The 20,270-nt window shown below is 42.8% G+C and overlaps 1 protein-coding gene across 3 annotated transcripts in view; it reads left to right on the plus strand.

Annotated features, from left to right (window-relative positions):
• Nucleotides 1–20,270, plus strand: part of LOC135544687 (F-box/LRR-repeat protein 17-like) — a 315,158-nt gene that overhangs the window by 118,488 nt on the left and 176,400 nt on the right. For 2 of the 3 annotated variants that reach the window (XR_010456362.1, XR_010456360.1), the window contains one exon: nucleotides 16,453–16,534. Coding sequence is in view for 1 of the 3 variants with exons in the window: in XM_064972507.1 (XP_064828579.1) it covers nucleotides 16,453–16,583 (131 nt within the window). In the remaining 2 variants the exon portion in view is untranslated. Of the gene's footprint in view, nucleotides 1–16,452; nucleotides 16,584–20,270 lie in introns of those variants that run through there. The other variant, XM_064972507.1, reaches the window with a different exon arrangement.

Raw genomic sequence — 20,270 nt, forward strand, 5'->3', positions numbered from 1 at the left:
GTGTTTAAATCATTTCTAACGTTAACAATTTCTGCTAGTTAGTTTTTGCTACCATGTGGGTTTTAGCTTGCTTGAGCCTGCTAACTGAGGAGTGTTAATTCACCTGTTTCCATACATGTTTAATTTTAAAACATTTATCTTACAAAGGAGTTGTATTTGGGGTCTTTTACTCATTTTTTCCCCCTAATCTTTACAGGAAAATGCAACGGGCACTGACGGGCATCTGATGTGTGGAGACATTTCACTGCAGCTAATGTAGAAGGAAAAGCTGTATACATTTGCAAATACTGTGCCAAATCATACACGAAGAATGCAACAAAGATGCAGAACCATCTGGCCAAGTGCATAAAGTTCTCTCAGCGCTCACAACAAGCAACCTCTGACAAAAGTCCCTCTACTTCTATTCGAGGTGAAAATGATGAATCAGACATCTTATCGATAGCAACAGCTCATGGTCCTCCTGGAATCAGAAGTTTTTTTGACTCAATGGAGGAACGCAGTCAGATAAATGCTGATGAATGTCTTGCTCATGCTGTGTATGCAACTGGTTCAACTCTGATGCTCACAGGCAATGTGTATTGAAGATAATTCTGAATATTCTTCGCACAGCAAACAGCCCTCCAACCAGTCATGCTTTAACTACTCATTTGCTGTTTACAGAGTTCAAATGAAGGTCAAGAAAATCGTAGAGAAAGCAGACTGTATTGCAATCATCTCTGATGGGTGGTTGAATGGTCATGGGCATGGAATAATTAACTACATCATCTCCACCCCTCAACCAGTATTCTACAAGAGCACAGACAGAATGGACAACAGACACACCGGTCTCTACATTGCAGATGAGCTGAAGGCAGTCATCAATGACCTTGAACCACAGAAGGTATTTGCATTGGTGAGAGACAATGCTGCAAACATTTATTTATTTTATTTATTTTTTATTTCACCTTTATTTAACCAGGTTGGCCAGTTGAGAACAATTTCTCATTTACAACTGTGAACTGGCCAACATAAAGCAAAGCAGTGCGACACAAACAACACAGAGTTACACATGGAATAAACAAACATGCAGTCAATAACACAATAGAAGAAACTATATACAGTGTGTGCAAATGTAGTAAGATTAGGGAGGTGAGGCAATTAATAGGCCATAGTGGCGAAATAATTACAATTTAGTAATTAAACACTGGAGTGATAAATGAGCAGAAGATGAATGTGCAAGTAGAGATACTGGGGTGCAAAGGAGCAACAAATGAATAACAATATGGGTATGAGGTAGTTTGGTGGGCTATTTACAGATGTGCTGTGTACAGGTGCAATGATCGGTAATCTGCTCTGACAGCTGATGCTTAAAGTTAGTGAGGGAGATATGACTCCAGCTTCAGTAATTGAAAGCTGCTTGGTCTAAAGTGGAGTCCTACCCTCACATCACACCCATTGGCTGTGCTACTAATGCATTGAATCTGCTCCTCAAGGACATCATGGCACTGAAAACAATGGATACACTACAAGAGAGCCAAGGAAATGGTTAGGTATGTGAAGGGTCATCAAGATATAGCAGCAATCTACCTCACCAATCAAAGTGAGAAGAATAAGAGCACCATGTTGAAGTTGCCCAGCAACACCCGTTGGGGTGGTGTTGTCGCCATGTTTGGCAGTCTCCTGGAGGGGAAGGAGTCTCCTAGAAATGGCAATCACAATCTGCTGATATGGACAGCCCCATCAAGAGGATCCTCCTGAATGATGTATTTTGAGAGAGAGTGGTAAGCAGCCTGAAACTCCTGAAACCTATAGCAGTAGCCATTGCACAGATTGAGGGAGACAATGCCATCCTGTCTGATGTTCAGACTCTGCTTGCAAATGTAAGAGAAGAAATCTGAGAAACTGCAGTTCTGAAATGCATCAAACCGCGTGATGTCTTCTGCCTGAAAACCATACACGCCGCTGCGTACATGTTGTGTGTATGCTGGCAAGAGCATCCTGTCTGTTGCAGAGATCAACAAGGTCTATGGTGTCATCACTACCGTGTCTCGCCACCATGGCCTGGATGAGGACAATGTTCTTGGCAGTTCTGGCGAAGTACTTCCAAGCAAGGGCTTTGGGATGGAGATGCAATATGGCAGTCGTGCCAACATATCTCATCAGCCACCTGGTGGAAGGGACTTTGGATTTGATGTTCTTTCCGCTGTTGCCTCCATCGTCCACCAAATCCCACCAGCATCAGCCACCTCAGAGCGCAACTAGTCCTTGTTTGGGAACACACACACTAAAGCAAGCAACAGGCTGACTAATACAAGGGTTGAAAAATTGGTGGCCAACTAGGAACATGTGAGGCTTTTTGAGCCTGACAACGAGCCATCTTTAACAAGGTTGAAAAGTGACAGTGAAGATGAGGCTTCAGAGTCTGATGTTCAAGAGGTGGATATTGAGAAGGTCCAGGGAGAAGACATGGAAGCCTGAGAGGAAGGCAACCAAAGCTTTCGTTTCTAGACAATCATTTTGATGTTGAAAACGTTTTTGGGAGATGCGGTGGATCATTCAATATTCCCTTCTGTTGTTCAGTGAAATCATCCCATATGAAGAGTCAACTCATTTAATTAATGTTCAATTCATAACTAAATTGTTTTTTTTATTTCTATTGGAAGGATTTCATAATTTGCAATTATGTCTACTTATGATACGTTGAAAGGTTTATGTTTCTGTCTCCAAATGATATGGTAAATGTATCCAATTCAAAACAACATCTACATTTAAATGGTATTAATATTAATTTGCATATATTCCTGTTAATAACCATATATTCCCTTTTATTCCCACTGAAAGTTTCCACCTCTGAATATTCCCCAAAATGTGCAACCCTAGTCACTATTGTCTAGACATGCACACATGTTCATGAAGTACAATAGATGGCAGCAATCACCCCCAGACATACAGTGGGGCAAAAAAGTATTTAGTCAGCCACCAATTGTGCAAGTTCTCCCACTTAAAAAGATGAGAGGCCTGTAATTTTCATAATAGGTACACTTCAACTATGACAGACAAAATGATACCCTTTGTTGTCATTGCCAACAAAGGGTATATAACAAAGTATTGAGATACATTTTTGTTATTGACCAAATACTTATTTTCCACCATAATTTGAAAATAAATTCATTAAAAATCCTACAATGTGATTTTCTGGATTTGTTTTTCTCATTTTGTCTGTCATAGGTGAAGTGTACATAGGATGAAAATTACAGGCCTCTCTCATCTTTTTAAGTGGGAGAAATTGCACAATTGGTGGCTGACTAAATACTTTTTTTGCCCCACTGTATCTGGCTAACTTGATGGGTCATGTAACCATCTGGCGAAGTGGAGTCTTTTGTTTAGCTAGCTGGCTAAACAATGAACTGGCATAATCCCAACTCGTACTGCTGCCAATACAAACTGATTGTCATAGCTGTAGTATGAATCTGTAGGTAGCTAAAGCTAACCATCTAGGTTCAATGTTGACTAGCTAGCTGACAGTACGCTTTAACTTGCAATGAAAATGACTTTTTTTAGAAACATATATCTGAATGTAGCTAGACGCTTACTCGTACATGGATGAACGCTTCGCTGCAGTCAGTTTTGTTTGTAGCTACATCTTGTTTCGCCAGCGTTGTGTCAAGTCACACCGGTTCACACTGACCATGGCGTGTGCAGAAAGTAGCCCATCACCACATTTTCTAACTGATCTGTCGATAGGGGAAAGGGGGTGTGAGATGCCTAGTCAGTTGTACAACTGAATACCTTCAACTGAAATGTGTCTTCCGCATTTAACCCAACCCCTCTGAGTCAGAGGGGTCTTTAGCGCCCAGAGAACAGTGGGTTAACTGCCTTGCTCAGGGGCAGTACGACACATTTTTACCTTGTCAGCTCGGGGATTTGATCCAGCAACCTGCAAAAAGTGCCTTTGGATTAAAAAAAGACATTCAAATACCTTTCCTGTGAAGTAGTGACGTACGACATATGCCTAGCTTTGTTAAATGGGTCACAAATGTGTGTTTAAGGTGTAAAATGTGTTTAAGGTGTAAAATTTAGTTGTATTGGATATCTATGTTTTTGATTTGATAATTTCCTTAATTCTGTCTTCAGAATTTTTCAAACCCCCCAACTGACAAGGTACAAATCTGTCATTCTGCCCCTGAACAGGCAGTTAACCCACTGTCCCCAGGCCGTCATTGAAAATAAGAATTTGTTCTTAACTGACTTGCCTGGTTAAATAAAGGTTTAAAAAAAAAAAAAAAAAAAAAAAATTGAAATTCTCTTTCCTCTTGAGGAACACTGCGGGAAGTAGTTTGGGGGTGCAATTCATATGTTTTTTGTCTAGTGCGGTTTGCCCGCGCTACAGATTGCTATATCGGTCTGCTAATACACGACTAGTAAAGGCCCAGTGCACTATTTTTGTGAAGATTATACATTTTTTATATATATTTTATACCTTCAGCACCCCTACTTTTCGCAGCTATGGTAAGGGGTTTAAATGTGAATGTACTAAAAGTTAGATAAATGGTCAGTCTCTGTGACCATATAATCAATTGTGCTACTGATCAAGAGATGAGCAATAGGTATGTCTTCCTAAAGCACGTGTCAAAACATGCCAAATCCGACTTGTGACCAGTGGCGATTTAAGCATGTAAATCGTGGTGGGGCAAACTGCCCCCAAACATTGGGGGGAATCATGCCAGAAAAGCCACTATACAACACTAAACAATACATTAATTGCACTATAACGGTGACAAATGGTGGCAACAAACTGTTAGGGCCTTCATAAAGCTGTCCCAACAGCAGAGGTTTCTTTTCAGCACCATGGAGTGAATCCTTAGTCAGGTGTTGCAATGGTTCAGCTCATTTACTGACTTTAAATAAAATATAGCTGATTTGGTTGGCTGACAAATGTGGTTTCTACTGACAATTGAGATGTGCAAACTATGACATGAGGGGACGAGTGGATAAGAGGCAATCCGTAATTTCTATTAAGACAAATGAGCGAGCTAGGACGGACGTAGTCAACATAACTGTTTGTTCAGCACTTTTGAAATGTACAGCATCAAAATTCAAATTACATATTTTATTCAGCAGCATACAATACATTTTTGTCATCACCTTGTTGCGCCCATTTGAACAGGAAGGTGGTGCGGCGGTCCTTCGTGGGCAAATTTTGTCATCAAACTTTGTCATCAGTCTGGCATTCTCTGGATTTACGGTGCTTTCAAGACAACTGGAAACGGAATAAAAGAAGGTCGAACCATGACGTCAGTGACCTTCAGTTCAGAGCTCTAAAAAGAGGCCCAAATTTCCGAGTTGGAATTTCGAGTTGGATGACCATTCAAAACGTATTTGCCCAGTTGTCTTGAACTCACTGAAGTCTGAGATTTTCCAGTTATGAGTTTCCAATTGTTTTGAACACGGCAGAAATCATGATGGATTGACATGACAGCATGGCCAATCTATTCAACCTTTTCTGGCCCATCTTGTTGAATATTCATCCTTTTTAAGCTTGGAAAAGAGACCCTTAAACCCAGAGTTGGACCACATACTCACTCCACTGAATAGCAAGCTAGTGATTGCTTTGCAACGCTTGCAGTTAGCCACTGATTCCTCCCCAAACCACTCATTGTTGGATTTGAGATTTCTAAGTTGTTGTATGTTTATGTCCAATGGCCAATGAGCACCAATACGTTTTATCTATAATTTCTTGTCATTATGACAAGATTGAAAAGGATTTGCTAGTAGATTGTCAACTTGATTCATGATGATGACTGCTTGCATGAGTGACAGAACACTGAGCCAATCACGGTGCAACTAGAGAACATTACCTGCCCCTACACTATATTTTCCACTGGCTGCCCCGCCACCACAGAAAGCACTGAGCTAGGTTGAAACACCTGCATTTTGGAGCTGCAGTACTCAAGAAAGGAAAAAATAGCCACATTTGTAAGTGGCTTTATCCATAATAAAGCACTGCGCTACCTTCTTAACACTATCAACAAGGCAGGTACTACAGGCCCTAGTTTTTTCGCACCTTGACGACTGTTCAGATGTGTGGTCAAGTGCCACAAAAAGGGACTTAGGAAAATTGTAATTGGCTCAGAACACAGCAGCGCGGCTGGCCCTTGGATGTACACAGAGAGCTAATATTAATATTAGCATGTCAATCTCTCTTGGCCCAATGTGGAGTAGAGATTGACTTTTCACTATTTATAAGAGGTTGAATGCACTGTCTGTTTGAATGACTGACCCATAGCTCGGACACCCATATATTGGGGTGGCAGGACGCCTTGTTGTCAGAGCGTTGGACCAGTAACCGAAAGGTTGCAAGATCAAATCCCCGAGCTGACAAGGTAGAAATCTGTCATTCTGCCCCTGAACAAGGCAGTTAACCCACTGTTCCTAGGCCGTCATTGAAAATAAGACTTTGTTCTTAACTGATTTGCCTAGTTAAATAAAGGTAAAATAAAATACAAATATCCCAAAGCCACAAGAGGTCTCTTCAAAGTCCCCGAGTCCAGAACAGACTACAATGAGCCACGACTACATGGAACTCAATTCCACATTAAGTAACTGATGCAAGCATTAAAGTTATATAAAAATATACCTTATGGAACAGCGGGGACTGTGAAGGAACACAAACATAGGCACAGTCACATGCATACACACACGATAACATGGATTTTGTACTGTATATAATGTGGTAGTATTGAAGTAGGGGCCTGGGTGCCTTTTTTTAATAGTATCAACTGCCTTCATTTTTCTGGACCGCAGGAGAGTAGCTGCTGCTCTTGGGGATCCATAATAAATACAAATACAATCTCATTTATTATTATTATTTTTTTTTTTATCCACTTTAAAAAATAAATGAAAAATTACTTAAATTACAGGTAGGGCTTAAAACAAGTGGAGCTCTACAACAACATTTGAGCAGTAGCCTTAGCCGGCTACTCAGCTAGGCCGACAATTGTTTTGGAATACAAAATACAGCAATGCTGCATTCAACCGGATAGGTGATCCATGCAAATTGAAAACATTTTTTACTTTGAAATGTTACATCAACCTAGCTGTGTTTTCCATTGTCATTTCGAGTGAAATACTTTTTGATTAGGGTTGCAGTATATTATGCACATCTGAAAGCATAGCAGCTAAGGCTGGACCAATATTATTTTTCTCTTTTGTTTTAAAATGTTAAAATGCTATATACAACATCCTATGTACATAAGTGGACTTTATAAAGAGACATTTTTTTCTAATAAACAATGGCCAGTTTGGGTCGAGGTTGTATGCATGAATTTTTTTATATATATATTTTTTTTAACAAACATAATAGAATGTCTGGCCCGCAAATTATTATAATTTTTTTTCAATATGGCCCATGCACTGATTTGAGTTTGACACCCTTGTCCCAAAGAGTCACCTCGTACCCTACCATTGACAATGTACAGACCCAGGCTTCAGCCGAGCTGCAGCAGAGTTTTTGCTGATGGTGGTGTCATAATTATTTCTGGGGGTGTCATATTCAAGTGATTTAAATCAATTGTGGTCAATTTGCTACACTCGCATTAACATCTGCTAACCATGTGTATGTGACAAATACATTTGATTTGATTACAAAGTTGTCGCCCTGTGTGCTTTTTGAATCGGGGAGAGTTAAGGTCAGCACATACCGGCATATTATCTTGGGTTTGAAAATGGCATGTCTCTTAAGTGGAGGTCAGAGAATATGTCATCTGAATAGTAAGTAGACTCCGAGGGCAGTACATACAGTGCCTTGCGAAAGTATTCGGCCCCCTTGAACTTTGCGACCTTTTGCTACATTTCAGGCTTCAAACATAAAGATATAAAACTGTATTTTTTTGTGAAGAATCAACAACAAGTGGGACACAATCATGAAGTGGAACGACATTTATTGGATATACGTAGACTTGATTACACACAGGTGGATTGTATTTGTCATTTAGGTCATTTAGGTCAACATTGGATCATTCAGAGATCCTCACTGAACTTCTGGAGAGAGTTTGCTGCACTGAAAGTAAAGGGGCTGAATAATTTTGCACGCCCAATTTTTCAGTTTTTGATTTGTTAAAAAAGTTTGAAATATCCAATAAATGTCGTTCCACTTCATGATTGTGTCCCACTTGTTGTTGATTCTTCACAAAAAAATACAGTTTTATATCTTTATGTTTGAAGCCTGAAATGTGGTAAAAGGTCGCAAAGTTCAAGGGGGCCAAATACTTTCGCAAGGCACTGTATATAGCACAGAGAAATACATGTCTCTGTGAGGGATTTTTATTTTCAACTAAATGTGATCGTTTCCCAATTTTAGGAATTTCTGATTTTCTCTCTACCCAGTCTAATATTTTACATTTGTGTTTGTGATTGTACAATGAGCTTTCTGTAATTACATGGACAGTGGGTAGCTACATCGGCTCTACACCATGTTTCTGGCAATTATATGTCTCTTATTATTGATAACAACAAAATCAGGGTCTCTACCACTGAAGTATATAAACCCTGTATTGCTGATGCTATGTATTGGCCATTGGCTGCTTTGCGTGATGCAGTGTTGTTTGTACTATTGTCTGTGCACAATAATGTTAGTACCCTGTTTTGCGCCGCTACCATGTTGTCCTGCTGCCATGTTGTGTTGCTACCACGCTGTGTTGTCATGTGTTGCTACCACGCTGTGTTGTCATGTGTTGCGGCCATGCTATGTTGTTGTCTTAGGTCTCTCTTTATGTATTGTTGTATTGTCTCTTGTCATGATGTATGTTTTGTCCTATATTTTTTATTTTTGTTCAATGAATCCCAGCCCACGCCCCCGCAGGAGGCCTTTTGGTAGGCCGTCATTTCAAATAAGAATTTGTTCTTAACTGACTTGCCTTGTTAAATAAAGTTTAAATATATATTTTTTGAGAGGCTTTGAAGCCACTGGTCAGCCATATTACCACTCCCCAGTAGGAGTAGTTCTCCATTGTAATGAGTGGAATTCTACAGTATTCAATTAAATGTTTCAAAGACAAAATTACATGTATTTAAAAAATAATTAAAAAAAAAATTGTAGTGGGGACAGTAACATTGGTGATTTCAAAGAATTATACTTTAAGGATTAAAACATGTATATATTTTTATGTTTCGTTCACGTCATTTGGAAGAATGCAATAAGGTGTCTGTAATAGAACAGATAGAGCAAAAACAAATGTAGACATTTAATAAATGCCTTTCTATAGCTTCCAAAATCTTGGGAGTGCCAAGATGGAGGGACGGTGGATTCAACACAGTGCTCCCTATGAGTTATATGGTGTGTATATATAAATCATTGTTCTCTACTCTTCAGGCCAAATGCTGAAGAATTTGTTTAACCTTTATTTAACTAGGCAAGTAAGTTAAGAACAAATTCTTATTTCCAATGAAACACACACATGCTGAAGAATAAAGGCCCTGGATATTCCAGCAACTGATATCGAAAGAACTCCTTCTAAACAAACCAAATTATTTTCAGTAAAAAGATTAACAAAACAAAACAGATCAAATAACTCTATCTCGCTCCCCTCTGTCTCTAATCCTGTGTGTGCTGGTGTAGATAACAGTGGCCAGTGGTAGGGGGAGGGCAGTGAGAGGGCTGGACCAATAGAGGGTCATTTACTCTCCAACCCACTAATCTGAATGACCACATACATCCCAACCCGTCCACACACTCATCACACTACGCACGCACATCACATACAAACTTAACTCACCAACAGCTGAGAGAGAGAATGAGCAGGACAAGTGCAAGCGCGGGAGAGATTTGGCTTGATGCCAGAGGGATATCCCTGCCACAGCTCTCTGCTCTCCTGACTGAAACGGATAAGAAGTGTGAGGGAGGGAGAGAGAAATGGAGAACAAATTCATATCATTATTCAGTATTATTATATCCTTGTTGTTAGGCATTTGACCCAGAAAGCTGACAAGTGTGGAATGACCTGTGCGATATTGTGTGTCTCTCTCATCTGATGTGCTGGTGTTTTTGAATGTGGACCAGCGACACCTCTCACTCACACCTCCACCCTGCCCCTTCACTCGTCCTCTCTCTCACCTTGGTAAACAAACAGAAGGTGTCCCGTCCTCTCACCATACAACACCTCTGGACAGAGAGCGTGCGAGACGGGAAACACTACACCTAGCATTGCTTTGTCCTTGGTCAACTCTTTAAGACAACTCTTGCTATAAGGACAACTGTTGCTCTGCCCCTGCTGGTCATGGCTATGTGCTCCTTGATTCCATAGTTGCCAGATTGACTTTTCTCTTACCAACAAACCTGTTTAGTTACTCCTCTTAGAAAGTGTGGCATGGCCACAACATTCAGCCTAAGTTATACACAGTCTTTGTGATGATTACTAGCCATGCCAGCTCTGTCAGTCCGAACCACCTTTGATCTTGTAGCCTGTAAGCTGGTTATGTGTCTATGCCAGTAGACTGGGCCGGTCACACAGGTCTTGGACTAGAATCAATGACCTCATAGTCCAAGGTCCAGTATTCTAACCATGACATTCCCTTTCCATGTGGTATCGACTATGGTCCAGCTTCCTGTCTGGCACCTGACGCTACATAGTTGGTCATGGCACCGTGCACTGGCAACACATACACAAACTCTAATCTAAAGTTTCCGAAAACTCTCGCCCCGGTTTGTTTAAAGGTGAACCATTTTTACATTTTTATTTCATAAAATGTGACATTTTCTATTTGACCCCTGACCTGTGCTCTCATTTCCTGCTTTTGAGACATGTCTAATTATGGAGGAGGTAGGTGGGAGCCAACCTCACCAGCTGGTCTATAAAGACAAGGAAAAGAGATTTGAACTGAAACTTACCACATGATACAGACTTACAGTAAAGGAATGGAGAGTTAAAAAAAAAAAAAGATGGTAACATAATAATTGAGACTAACGGAACTGTGAATTAAAGGCTAGATGCATCAGTTATTCTGGTTGGAAATTCACCATATGATGAAATCCCAAGTCTCCCTGGGAGCCTATGACAGGCCATGCAGAGGTTCAGTCTGGGTAGTTGGATCCTTTTTATATCACGTTAAACCGCATAATGTGATGCTCTAGCGTTTGCTAGTCTCCATGCTCTGTGGTAACTGTTTGGTTTGTTATGACTAGCTTCACAAGGAGTCTGCACAGACATGTGTATTCCCCAAAATATTCTCACCAAAATTATTCAAAATAAATAGTGTCTATGTAATTTATATATTATATATATATATATATATATAACTTTTGACTTGTACTATATATACTATAATTTTTTTGTTTTACTCAGTTCATTCAATCTTTTTTTTAAATATATATATATATAGAGAGAGATATATATAAAATAAAAAAAGATTGAATGAACTGAGTAAAAAAATATATATATTTATAATATATATACAGTACCAGTCAAAAGTTTGAACACCAGGTTTTTTCTTTATTTTTACTATTTTCTACATTGTAGAATAATTGGGAAGACATCAAAACTTGGGGCTTCTGAGTGGCGCAGCGGTCTAAGGCACTACATGTCAGTGCTAGAGGCGTCACTACGGACCCTGCTTCGATTCCAGGCTGTATCACAACTGGCCGTGATTGGGAGTCCCATAGGGTGGTGCACAATTGGTCCAGCGTCGGCTGGGGTAGGCCGTCATTGTAAATAAGAATTTGTTCTTAACTTACTTGTCAAGTTAAAATAAGGTTAAATAAATACTAATTAAATGACACATGGAATCATGCAGAAATCAAAAAAGTGTTTAGACAAATCAAAATATATTTCATATTTCAGATTCTTCAAATTAGCCACCCTTTTCCTTGATGACAGCTTTACACACTCTTTGCATTCTCTCAACCAGCTTCGTGAGGTAGTCACCTGGAATGCATTTACATTAACAGGTGTGCCTTGTTAAAAGTTAATTTGTGGAAATAATTTCCTCCTTCATATGTTTGAGCCTATCAGTTGTGTTGTGACAAGGTAGGGGTGGTATACAGAAGATAGCCCTATTTGGTAAAAGACCAAGTCCATATTATGGCAAGAACAGCACAAATAAGTAAAGCAAAACGAAAGTCCATTATTACTTTAAGACATGAAGGTCGTTCAATCCGGATAATGTCAAGAACTTTGAAAGTTTCTTCAAGTGCAGTCGCGAAAACCATCAAGCGCTACTTTGAAACTGGCTCTCATGAGGACCGCCACAGGAAAGGAAGACCCAGAGTTTCCTCTGCTGCATAGCATAAGTTCATTAGAGTTACCAGTCTCAGAAAGTACAGCCCAAATTAATGCTTCATGGAGTTCAAGTAGCAGACACATCTCAACATCAACTGTTCAGAGGAGACTGCGTGAAACCACTAATAAATGACAGCAATGAGAAGAAGAGACTTGTTTGGGCCAAGAAGCACAAGCAATGGACATTAAACCGGTGGAAATCTGTTGTTTGGTCTGATGAGTCCAAATTTGAGATTTTTGGTTCCAACCGCCGTGTCTTTGTGAGACGCAGAGTAGGTGAACGGATGATCACCGCATGTGTGGTTCCCACTGTGAAGCATGGAGGAGGAGGTGTGGGGGTGCTTTGCTGGTAACACTTGGGGATTTATTTAGAATTCAAGGCACACTTAACCAGCATGGCTACCACAGCATTCTGCAGCGATACACCATTCAATCTGGTTTGCGCTTAGTGGGACTATTGTTTGTTTTTCAACAGGACAATGACCCAACACACCTCCAGGCTACAATATGTAAGGGCTATTTGACCAAGAAGGAGAGTGATGGAGTGCTACATCAGATGACCTGGCCTCCACAATCAACTGACCTCAACCCAATTGAGATAGTTTGGGATGAGTTGAAACGCAGAGTGAAGGAAAAGCAGCCAATAAGTGCTCAGCATATGTGGGAACTCCTTCAAGACGGTTGGGAAAGCATTCCAAGTGAAGCTGGTTGAGAGAATGCAAAGAGTATGGAAAGCTGTCATCAAGGCAAAGGGTGGCTATTTGAAATATTTGTTTAACAATTCTACAATGTAGAAAATAGTAAAAATAAAGAAACATTTGAATGAATAGGTGTGTCCAAACTTTTGACTGGTACTGTGTATATATATATATATGTATATATATATTTATTATTATTATTTTTGTCACATACATTAGATGGGTGCAGTGAAATGTGGTGTTTTGCAGGTTCAGCCATAATAGTACGGCACCTGGAGCAAATTGGGGTTAAGTGCCTTGCTTAAGGGCACAGCAACAGGTTTTACACTTTGTCGGCTCTTGTATTCAAACCAGCCCGCTTTTGGTTACTGGCCTAACTACTAGGCTACCTGCTAGCATTTATTTATTCCCTCTTTTTTTCTTACTGTAAATGTATTGATTAGTGAACAGACTTCAATGCGGTGTTAACCTCGAGCTCCGCTCATCATCTCACACACTGGGACAGAAAATACAGAATTTTTCCATTATTAAAATCATAAACCCGAAAAGCGCATTTTTTTCTCCATGGCAATAGTTCACTGGACCTTCGGTTGCCCAATGTGATGAATACAAAAGTGAGGAAAATCTGGCGTGTGTGTAGGCTGAGCCCAGAGCAGCTGTGTTTCACAGGTTTGAGTGTTTTTATTAACACTGTGAATAATCAGACAACCCTTCCTGCCAACTCACAGGAGTGAAACTGCTACGGTAAAAAGCAGCGCCAATGAGGGAAAACATGCCAGAACACACACACACACACACACTCTCGCTCTCTGTGATCAGTGTAATGAATTAGCATCAACTCTGATCTTATAAGTGATTCATTATCCTGATGCATAAAGACCGAAAACTCTATTCATTATAATCTATCAACAGTGAGAAAACAAATACTGTCACTCCTTTCAACGTGATGGATTTCACTCATTTGACCTTTATTTTCTTGACATAGATTTTATTTCTTTATTTGAGAGGATTTAGGGATATTTTTCGATCCGCATTCCAAAATGTAGAATTTTACCCCGTCGTGTTTTTTTGTTGAGTTTAATAAAGTTTGAGTCTCAGACGTGACTGTGCTTCTCTCCTCATTTATGCAGACCTATGCTAATTCACTCGCATACAACCAAGCTGCACATCGGCCAATCAGAACTGAAGGTTTGTTGCCCTGGTTTCTCGTTGGATAATTCACATCAATGGCTGGGTTTCCACTGCCTGGCCAAGAAATTCTATTTTGGCAAAGATAAGCATATTTGAAGACCGAATTCCACTTTTGAAGTTGTGCTTTAGTGTTGGCCCCAGATTATATAGCCATACAACATGATGTGTGTGTCTGTGAGACCGTGCAGGTGAGCCTTTGACATCACAAGAGAGAGGGTGTTAGACCGAGACCGTGAGTGAGAGGTTTGTCTTACATGCATTTCTGCATTTTCTTTGTTTTGCCAACAACGCAGCCATATCCCCCCCCCCACCCACCCACACACACACACCAGCCATTCTATGAATAATTGAACCCTTCAATCCAAAGTCGATCACTGGGGAACTCTTTAGGATATGTATTTATCAGGTGAGCCTTGATAATGTTTCTAAAATATTATTTTGTATTGAGTTTAATTTTTACATATGGAATGCTTCAAATTATGTGCTGTTGGGACACCATATACATAATGAAAGATATTATATATATTTCGGTATGCGTGTTTCAGGGGGAACCTACTCGCTATGGCTGATCCCATGTCTGATCCTGAATCATATTGCCGGGTCTCTATCTCCCTCTGTCTCGCCTCTGCCTTTGTCTCTGCCTTTGGCTCTGCCTTTCTCTCTGCCTTTCTCTCTCTGCCTTTGTCTCTGCCTTTGTCTCTCCCTCTGTCTCTGCCTTTGTCTCTGCCTTTGTCTCTGCCTTTGTCTCTGCCTTTCTCTCTCTGCCTTTCTCTCTGCCTTTCTCTCTCCCTCTGTCTCTGCCTTTGTCTCTGCCTTTGTCTCTGCCTTTGTCTCTGCCTTTGTCTCTGTCTTGCCTCTGTCTTTGTCTCTGTCTCGTCTCTGCCCCTTGTCTCGCCTCTCCCTCTGCCTTTGTCTCTCTCTGCCTTCGTCTCTGCCTTTGTCTCTGTCTCGCCTCTGTCTCTGCCTTTGTCTCTCCCTCTCTCTCTCCCTCTGTCTCTGCCTCCCTCTTTCTCTCTACTGGTCTACAGTGGATGATTATTCACGGGACTATCGCTACAAACAGATAAGTGTCACACCTTGATCCATCAGTGGGGAGGAGGTGTCTGTTCTGTAGGGAGGAGGAGACAGTGAAGCATCTATTTCTCATCTTCCAGGCTGGTAGGGTTGTTTTCTGTCCTGGGTGGGTGGTGTACAGGCGTAGGGGAGGGGTTGACTGTGAAGCTATATGTTGGAGGGCCTAGGTATAGTGTAGACAGCAGGCAAAGGGACTGCCTAGTAAACTACCTGTTGGGGCAGGCAGAAATGGTGTGAAAGACCAGGAAATATAAGATGTGGGGGGAGGAGGGTGTACGGACCCCAGAGCTGTGCCGCTTTGTAATCCGTTGTAGGGGTGTGGGGCGTTAGGGTGGGTTCTATGTACAGTGGAAGAGGTGGGGGCTTGGTTCGCTCGCTCAGTAGAACATTTTTGTCCACCTCTGTAGCTGTCCATGTGACCCAACACTAAGCTCTATGCATTCTAATTATGACTGCGACAACGGTTCCTCCCTGTGCTTGCCGACCCCGTGTGTGTAAAGCCACTGTGGACTCTACGGTTAATTGCGTCATGGATTTACCAGGTCACATGGTCATGTCGGATGTTTTTCAGACTGCACGGCCTCTGACAAATATAAACAAGACACCATTTCTATTTCCGCGTGTGTCAAGTGAGAAGCAGATCCAGGGATTCTCCAGTCTGCCCTGCCCTTTGCCTTCCTCCTCCAGTCTGTCTTGACGAGAAGCCCACAGAGCAGGCAACGATACCTCTAATCGTAATACCTACTGGAAGCTTGTTTTGTGTGTAGCCATGACTGACATTTTACACCATGCTTCCCCGTTGTGCGTTTTAGAAATGGTATATGTTTTAATAATACTTATTATCCTGCCTTCCTGGTGTGCGTAGGCTTATCCCATCCTCCTTGCCGAGTGTGTATCAGAGAAAATATACCTGTGTTATTATTTCTTGTTGAGTTGGTAATCCTCTCGTAACTTTTGTTGTGCTGAAGGACTCGCGGTGCAAATCAAATGTTGTTTGTCACGTAAGTGCAGACTTTTACAGTGAATGCAGTTCAGGAGGAAAGAAATAGATCAAAATGAAATACTACCACAAAATAACAACGAGGCTATACACAGTACAGGTGTCCTGGGGTACGAGGTAGTTTGGTCAGGTGATTGATTGAAGTGCTATGTATATTTAGGCGGGGGGGTGGGGGGGGTGAAAAGCAGAAGGCGCGTGTGTGTCTCTACTGAACCTCTATCTCTGTCCTCTCACCTAGCTGCGTAACCTGAGCAGCCTGGACCTGCGGCACATCTCCGAGCTCAACAACGAGACCGTGATGGAGGTGGTCCGAAAGTGTAGGAACCTCAGCTCTCTCAACCTCTGTCTCAACTGGAGCATCAATGACAGGTACACACACACACACACACACACACACACACACACACACACACACACACACACACACACACCTACATTTCAAACTAATGTTTTGTGAGTTTAGGGCTTGTGCGTGTGTGTGTGTGTTCCTGGAATCATAGCTATTTTCCTGTAGTGAAGGCAGCATATCGTCTTTGCTCCTATATTATGAATGTGATGGTGTGTGAAATTGCTGTCGTGAGCTTTTCATCTCTTGGACTCTGGTTCTGTGTTGATGACAGTTTCTGTGTTGCACTGATGTGTTACTGTGTAGGGGGCTATTTGTCAATCGCTGGATATTGCTTCCTCGAACAGTATGCACCCGCTGAACATGTTAAAGGGCAATGAAACACCAGAACCCATTCATTTTCAATGGAGAGAAGTCAAGTGGGGGGACCATCGGGCAGTGTGAGCATTGGGCGAGGGAGCGTTAACAGGGCGGGACCAAAGAAACGGGGAAAGCTGAACTTGATGCAAATTGTCAGCGATATCACGGCGCAATTGACAGATCTGAAGCTCACTATAGCTTCCAGCCCCTACTGGATTGGCTGTTGATACTTAGCAATTGCTAGCTAGCCTGCTTGCTAGCATCCACATAAGGACCGTATGTTACTTCTCTTGCGCTACAGGTATTGATATTTATTACGCTAGTTTCTATAGTCAAGTCTCAGAGGCTGGAGGAGAGTAGAGGAGGTGGAAAAATAGACTTGGAAACTCAACTCTGACATGGGATGGGATTTCTGTGTTATGACACATGCTTGATGCGTTGTGGGACTGAGTCAAGCCAGTTGGCTCTTTCCCAGTTCTAGACCAGGCGTGCACGCACATGCACATAGATTTTGTTCCATGGCATGTTTGACATTTTCTGTGATGGAACTACAAATGTTGCTCACCCTCAGGGGTGGGTGGGAGAGCGAGGGGGAAGGGGAGAGAGAGAGGGGGAAGGAGGGAGAGAGGGGGGGAGGAGGAGGGGGGAAGGAGGGAGAGGGGGGGGAAGGAGAGAGAGAGGGGGGGGAAGGAGAGAGAGGGGGAAGGAGAGGGAGAGAGGAAGGAGGGAGGGGGGGGAAGGAGGGAGAGGGGGGGAAGGAGAGAGAGGGGGGGGGGAGGAGAGGAGGGGGAGGGAGGAGAGAGAGGGGGAAGGAGAGAGAGAGGGGGGGAGAGAGGGGGGGAGGGGGGGGAAGGAGAGAGAGGGGGAAGGAGAGAGGGAGGGAGGAGAGAGGAGAGAGGGGGGGAGGAGAGAGAGACAGGGGGAAGGAGAGACAGGGGGAAGGAGAGACAGAGAGAGAGAGGGGGGAGGAGAGAGAAGGGGGGAGAGAAGGTTCTGACAGCTTTTTCCTCATTGGCGCTTCCAATTCTCTGGAATGATTGACAGACTCAAATAACCCGCTGGCTGGATTCATGGATCACGTCCCAGAGGAGGGAAAAGGTGAAATAGGATTTTCCTTTTGGGAGGAAGTGGGAGTTACTGTAGAGAGAGAGAGAGAGAGGGAAAAACCAACCCTTTAGAGGCATGACTTTGGTGGCTTGAGTAAACCCTCTCTTGTTTTATTTATCTTTCTTTTTTTAATATATTGATTTATATCTGCTTTATGTATTGATGTATGTCCCTGGCAGCAGCCTACCTGCCTTGAGGTATAGCAGGCTGCTTTTGGAGTGTTAACACACTACTGTATTTACTATGCAGCCGAGATACAACGGCTGCAGCCTCCTCAGTTTCTCAGCTCCGTACCAGGTTATCCATCTATGAATCTGCTGGAATGGTTGGACTTGGAGGGTAATGGGACTCTAGTATACTCCACCAATAAAAAATAAATAAAAAACATGACGTGTGCCAGATTACTCTGAGGGGCCGCGAGACGTTACCGTTCTTCACCACTTACACACATACACCGGCCCTATGCCCTATAATGACATTAACTGGTGTTGGTGGAGGGGCGAGGGGCGTGTACAGGATTATTGGGGCCTACGGCTGGGAGATGAGTTAGGGGAGAGAAAATGAGAGACGCAAGGCAAGAGGGGAGAGTTTACCACCTTGATTTCCCCAGTTGCAAGGTGTATAAATCCTAGGCTGTATGACTGTATATCAGGCTGTGTATCAGATGTACTGTATAACCTACTGGGCTCGATCTGCTGCTGTGTGCCCAAGGGCCCAGAGAGCAAATCAAATTGATAATTTGGTTTACTGTTATGAAATGTCACATATCTCAGAGAGGTGTGGGAGAGATTGTGTTAGGGTGTCTGTTTGACAATGAGATTACCTCCATGGGTGTGTTCCTCTCCTGGACAGGCCTAGTTTAGCATGTCAGAATGTAACGCTGCGGTGTAAGGGCGAGACTGGGGAGGGCGAGACTGGGGAGGGCGAGACTGGGGAGGGCGAGACTGGGGAGGGCGAGACTGGGGAGGGCGAGACTGGGAGGGCGAGACTGGGGAGGGCGAGAATGGGGAGGGCGAGACTGAGGAGGGCGAGACTGGGGAGGAGCCTATATGACTACTCACGAGCCGGCGTAGAATTTAGGGTGAGAATGGGGCCGGGCCCAGAGGCATCCCAAGGGGAGGTCAGAACATGCGCAGACCAGCTGGCTGGAGTGTTTACGGATATATTGTCCCCACTTGCTTCAAGATGTCCACCATTGTTCCCGTACTCAAGAAAGCGACCCACTTCTGTCATCATGAAGTGCTTCGAGAAGGTACAGTATTTAAGGACCATATCTCCTCCACCGGCACCCTCGACTCCACTACAGATCACATACCGCCCAAACAGATCTACGGACGACGCAATTGCCGCTGCACTGCACACCGCCCTATCCCACCTGGACTAGAGAAGTACCTATGGAAGAATGCTGTTCATCGACTACAGCTCAGCTTTCCGCACTATAGTACCTACGTTATACGCCACTATGTGTGGACAGTTATATACATTGAAAAGGTGTGTACGTCAGTCGTTTATATAGGATGAGCCATGGCTAGAATACAGCCTATACGTATGAAGCGGGTCAAACAGAATGTGAACATTATTTAAGTGACCGGTGTTCAATGACTATGTAGTGTACAAAACATTAGGAACACCTGTTCTGTCCATGACGTAGACCGAGCTATGATCCCTTATTGATGTCACCTGTGTTAAATCCACTTCGATCAGTGTAGATGAAGGGGAGGAGACAGGTGAAAGAAGGATTGTTGAGACATGGGTCGTGTGTGTGTGCCATTCAGAGGGTGAATGGGCAAGACTAAAGATGTACCTGAACGGGGGGGGGGGGGGGTAGTAGGTGCCAGGCGCACCGGTTTGTGTCAAGAACTGCAACGCTGCTGGGTTTTTCACTCTCAAGTTTCCCGTGTGTGTCAAGAATGGGCCAGCATCCCTGTGGAGCGTTTGACACCTTGTAGAGTCCATGCCCCCCCGACGAATTGAGGCTGTTGTCAATATTAGGAAGGTGTTCATAATGTCTGGTATGCTCTGTGTGTATATATAGTGAGTTTACACAACCCTAAACACTGCCGTGCGTGAGAAGCCCAGGAGGTTGGTCGTTTCTGAGATACTGGATCCGGCGTGCCTGGCACCGATGGTCATACTATGCTCGCTGAGGTCACTCGTTTTGCCCAGTCTAATGCTTTACATAGCAAGCCACGGCCAGGTTACTCACTGTCTGTAGTAGCAATTCATTTTCGTGAACGGGGTGG

The sequence above is a fragment of the Oncorhynchus masou genome, chromosome 1 (assembly GCF_036934945.1).
Source record: "Oncorhynchus masou masou isolate Uvic2021 chromosome 1, UVic_Omas_1.1, whole genome shotgun sequence".
Classification (NCBI taxonomy): domain Eukaryota; kingdom Metazoa; phylum Chordata; class Actinopteri; order Salmoniformes; family Salmonidae; genus Oncorhynchus; species Oncorhynchus masou.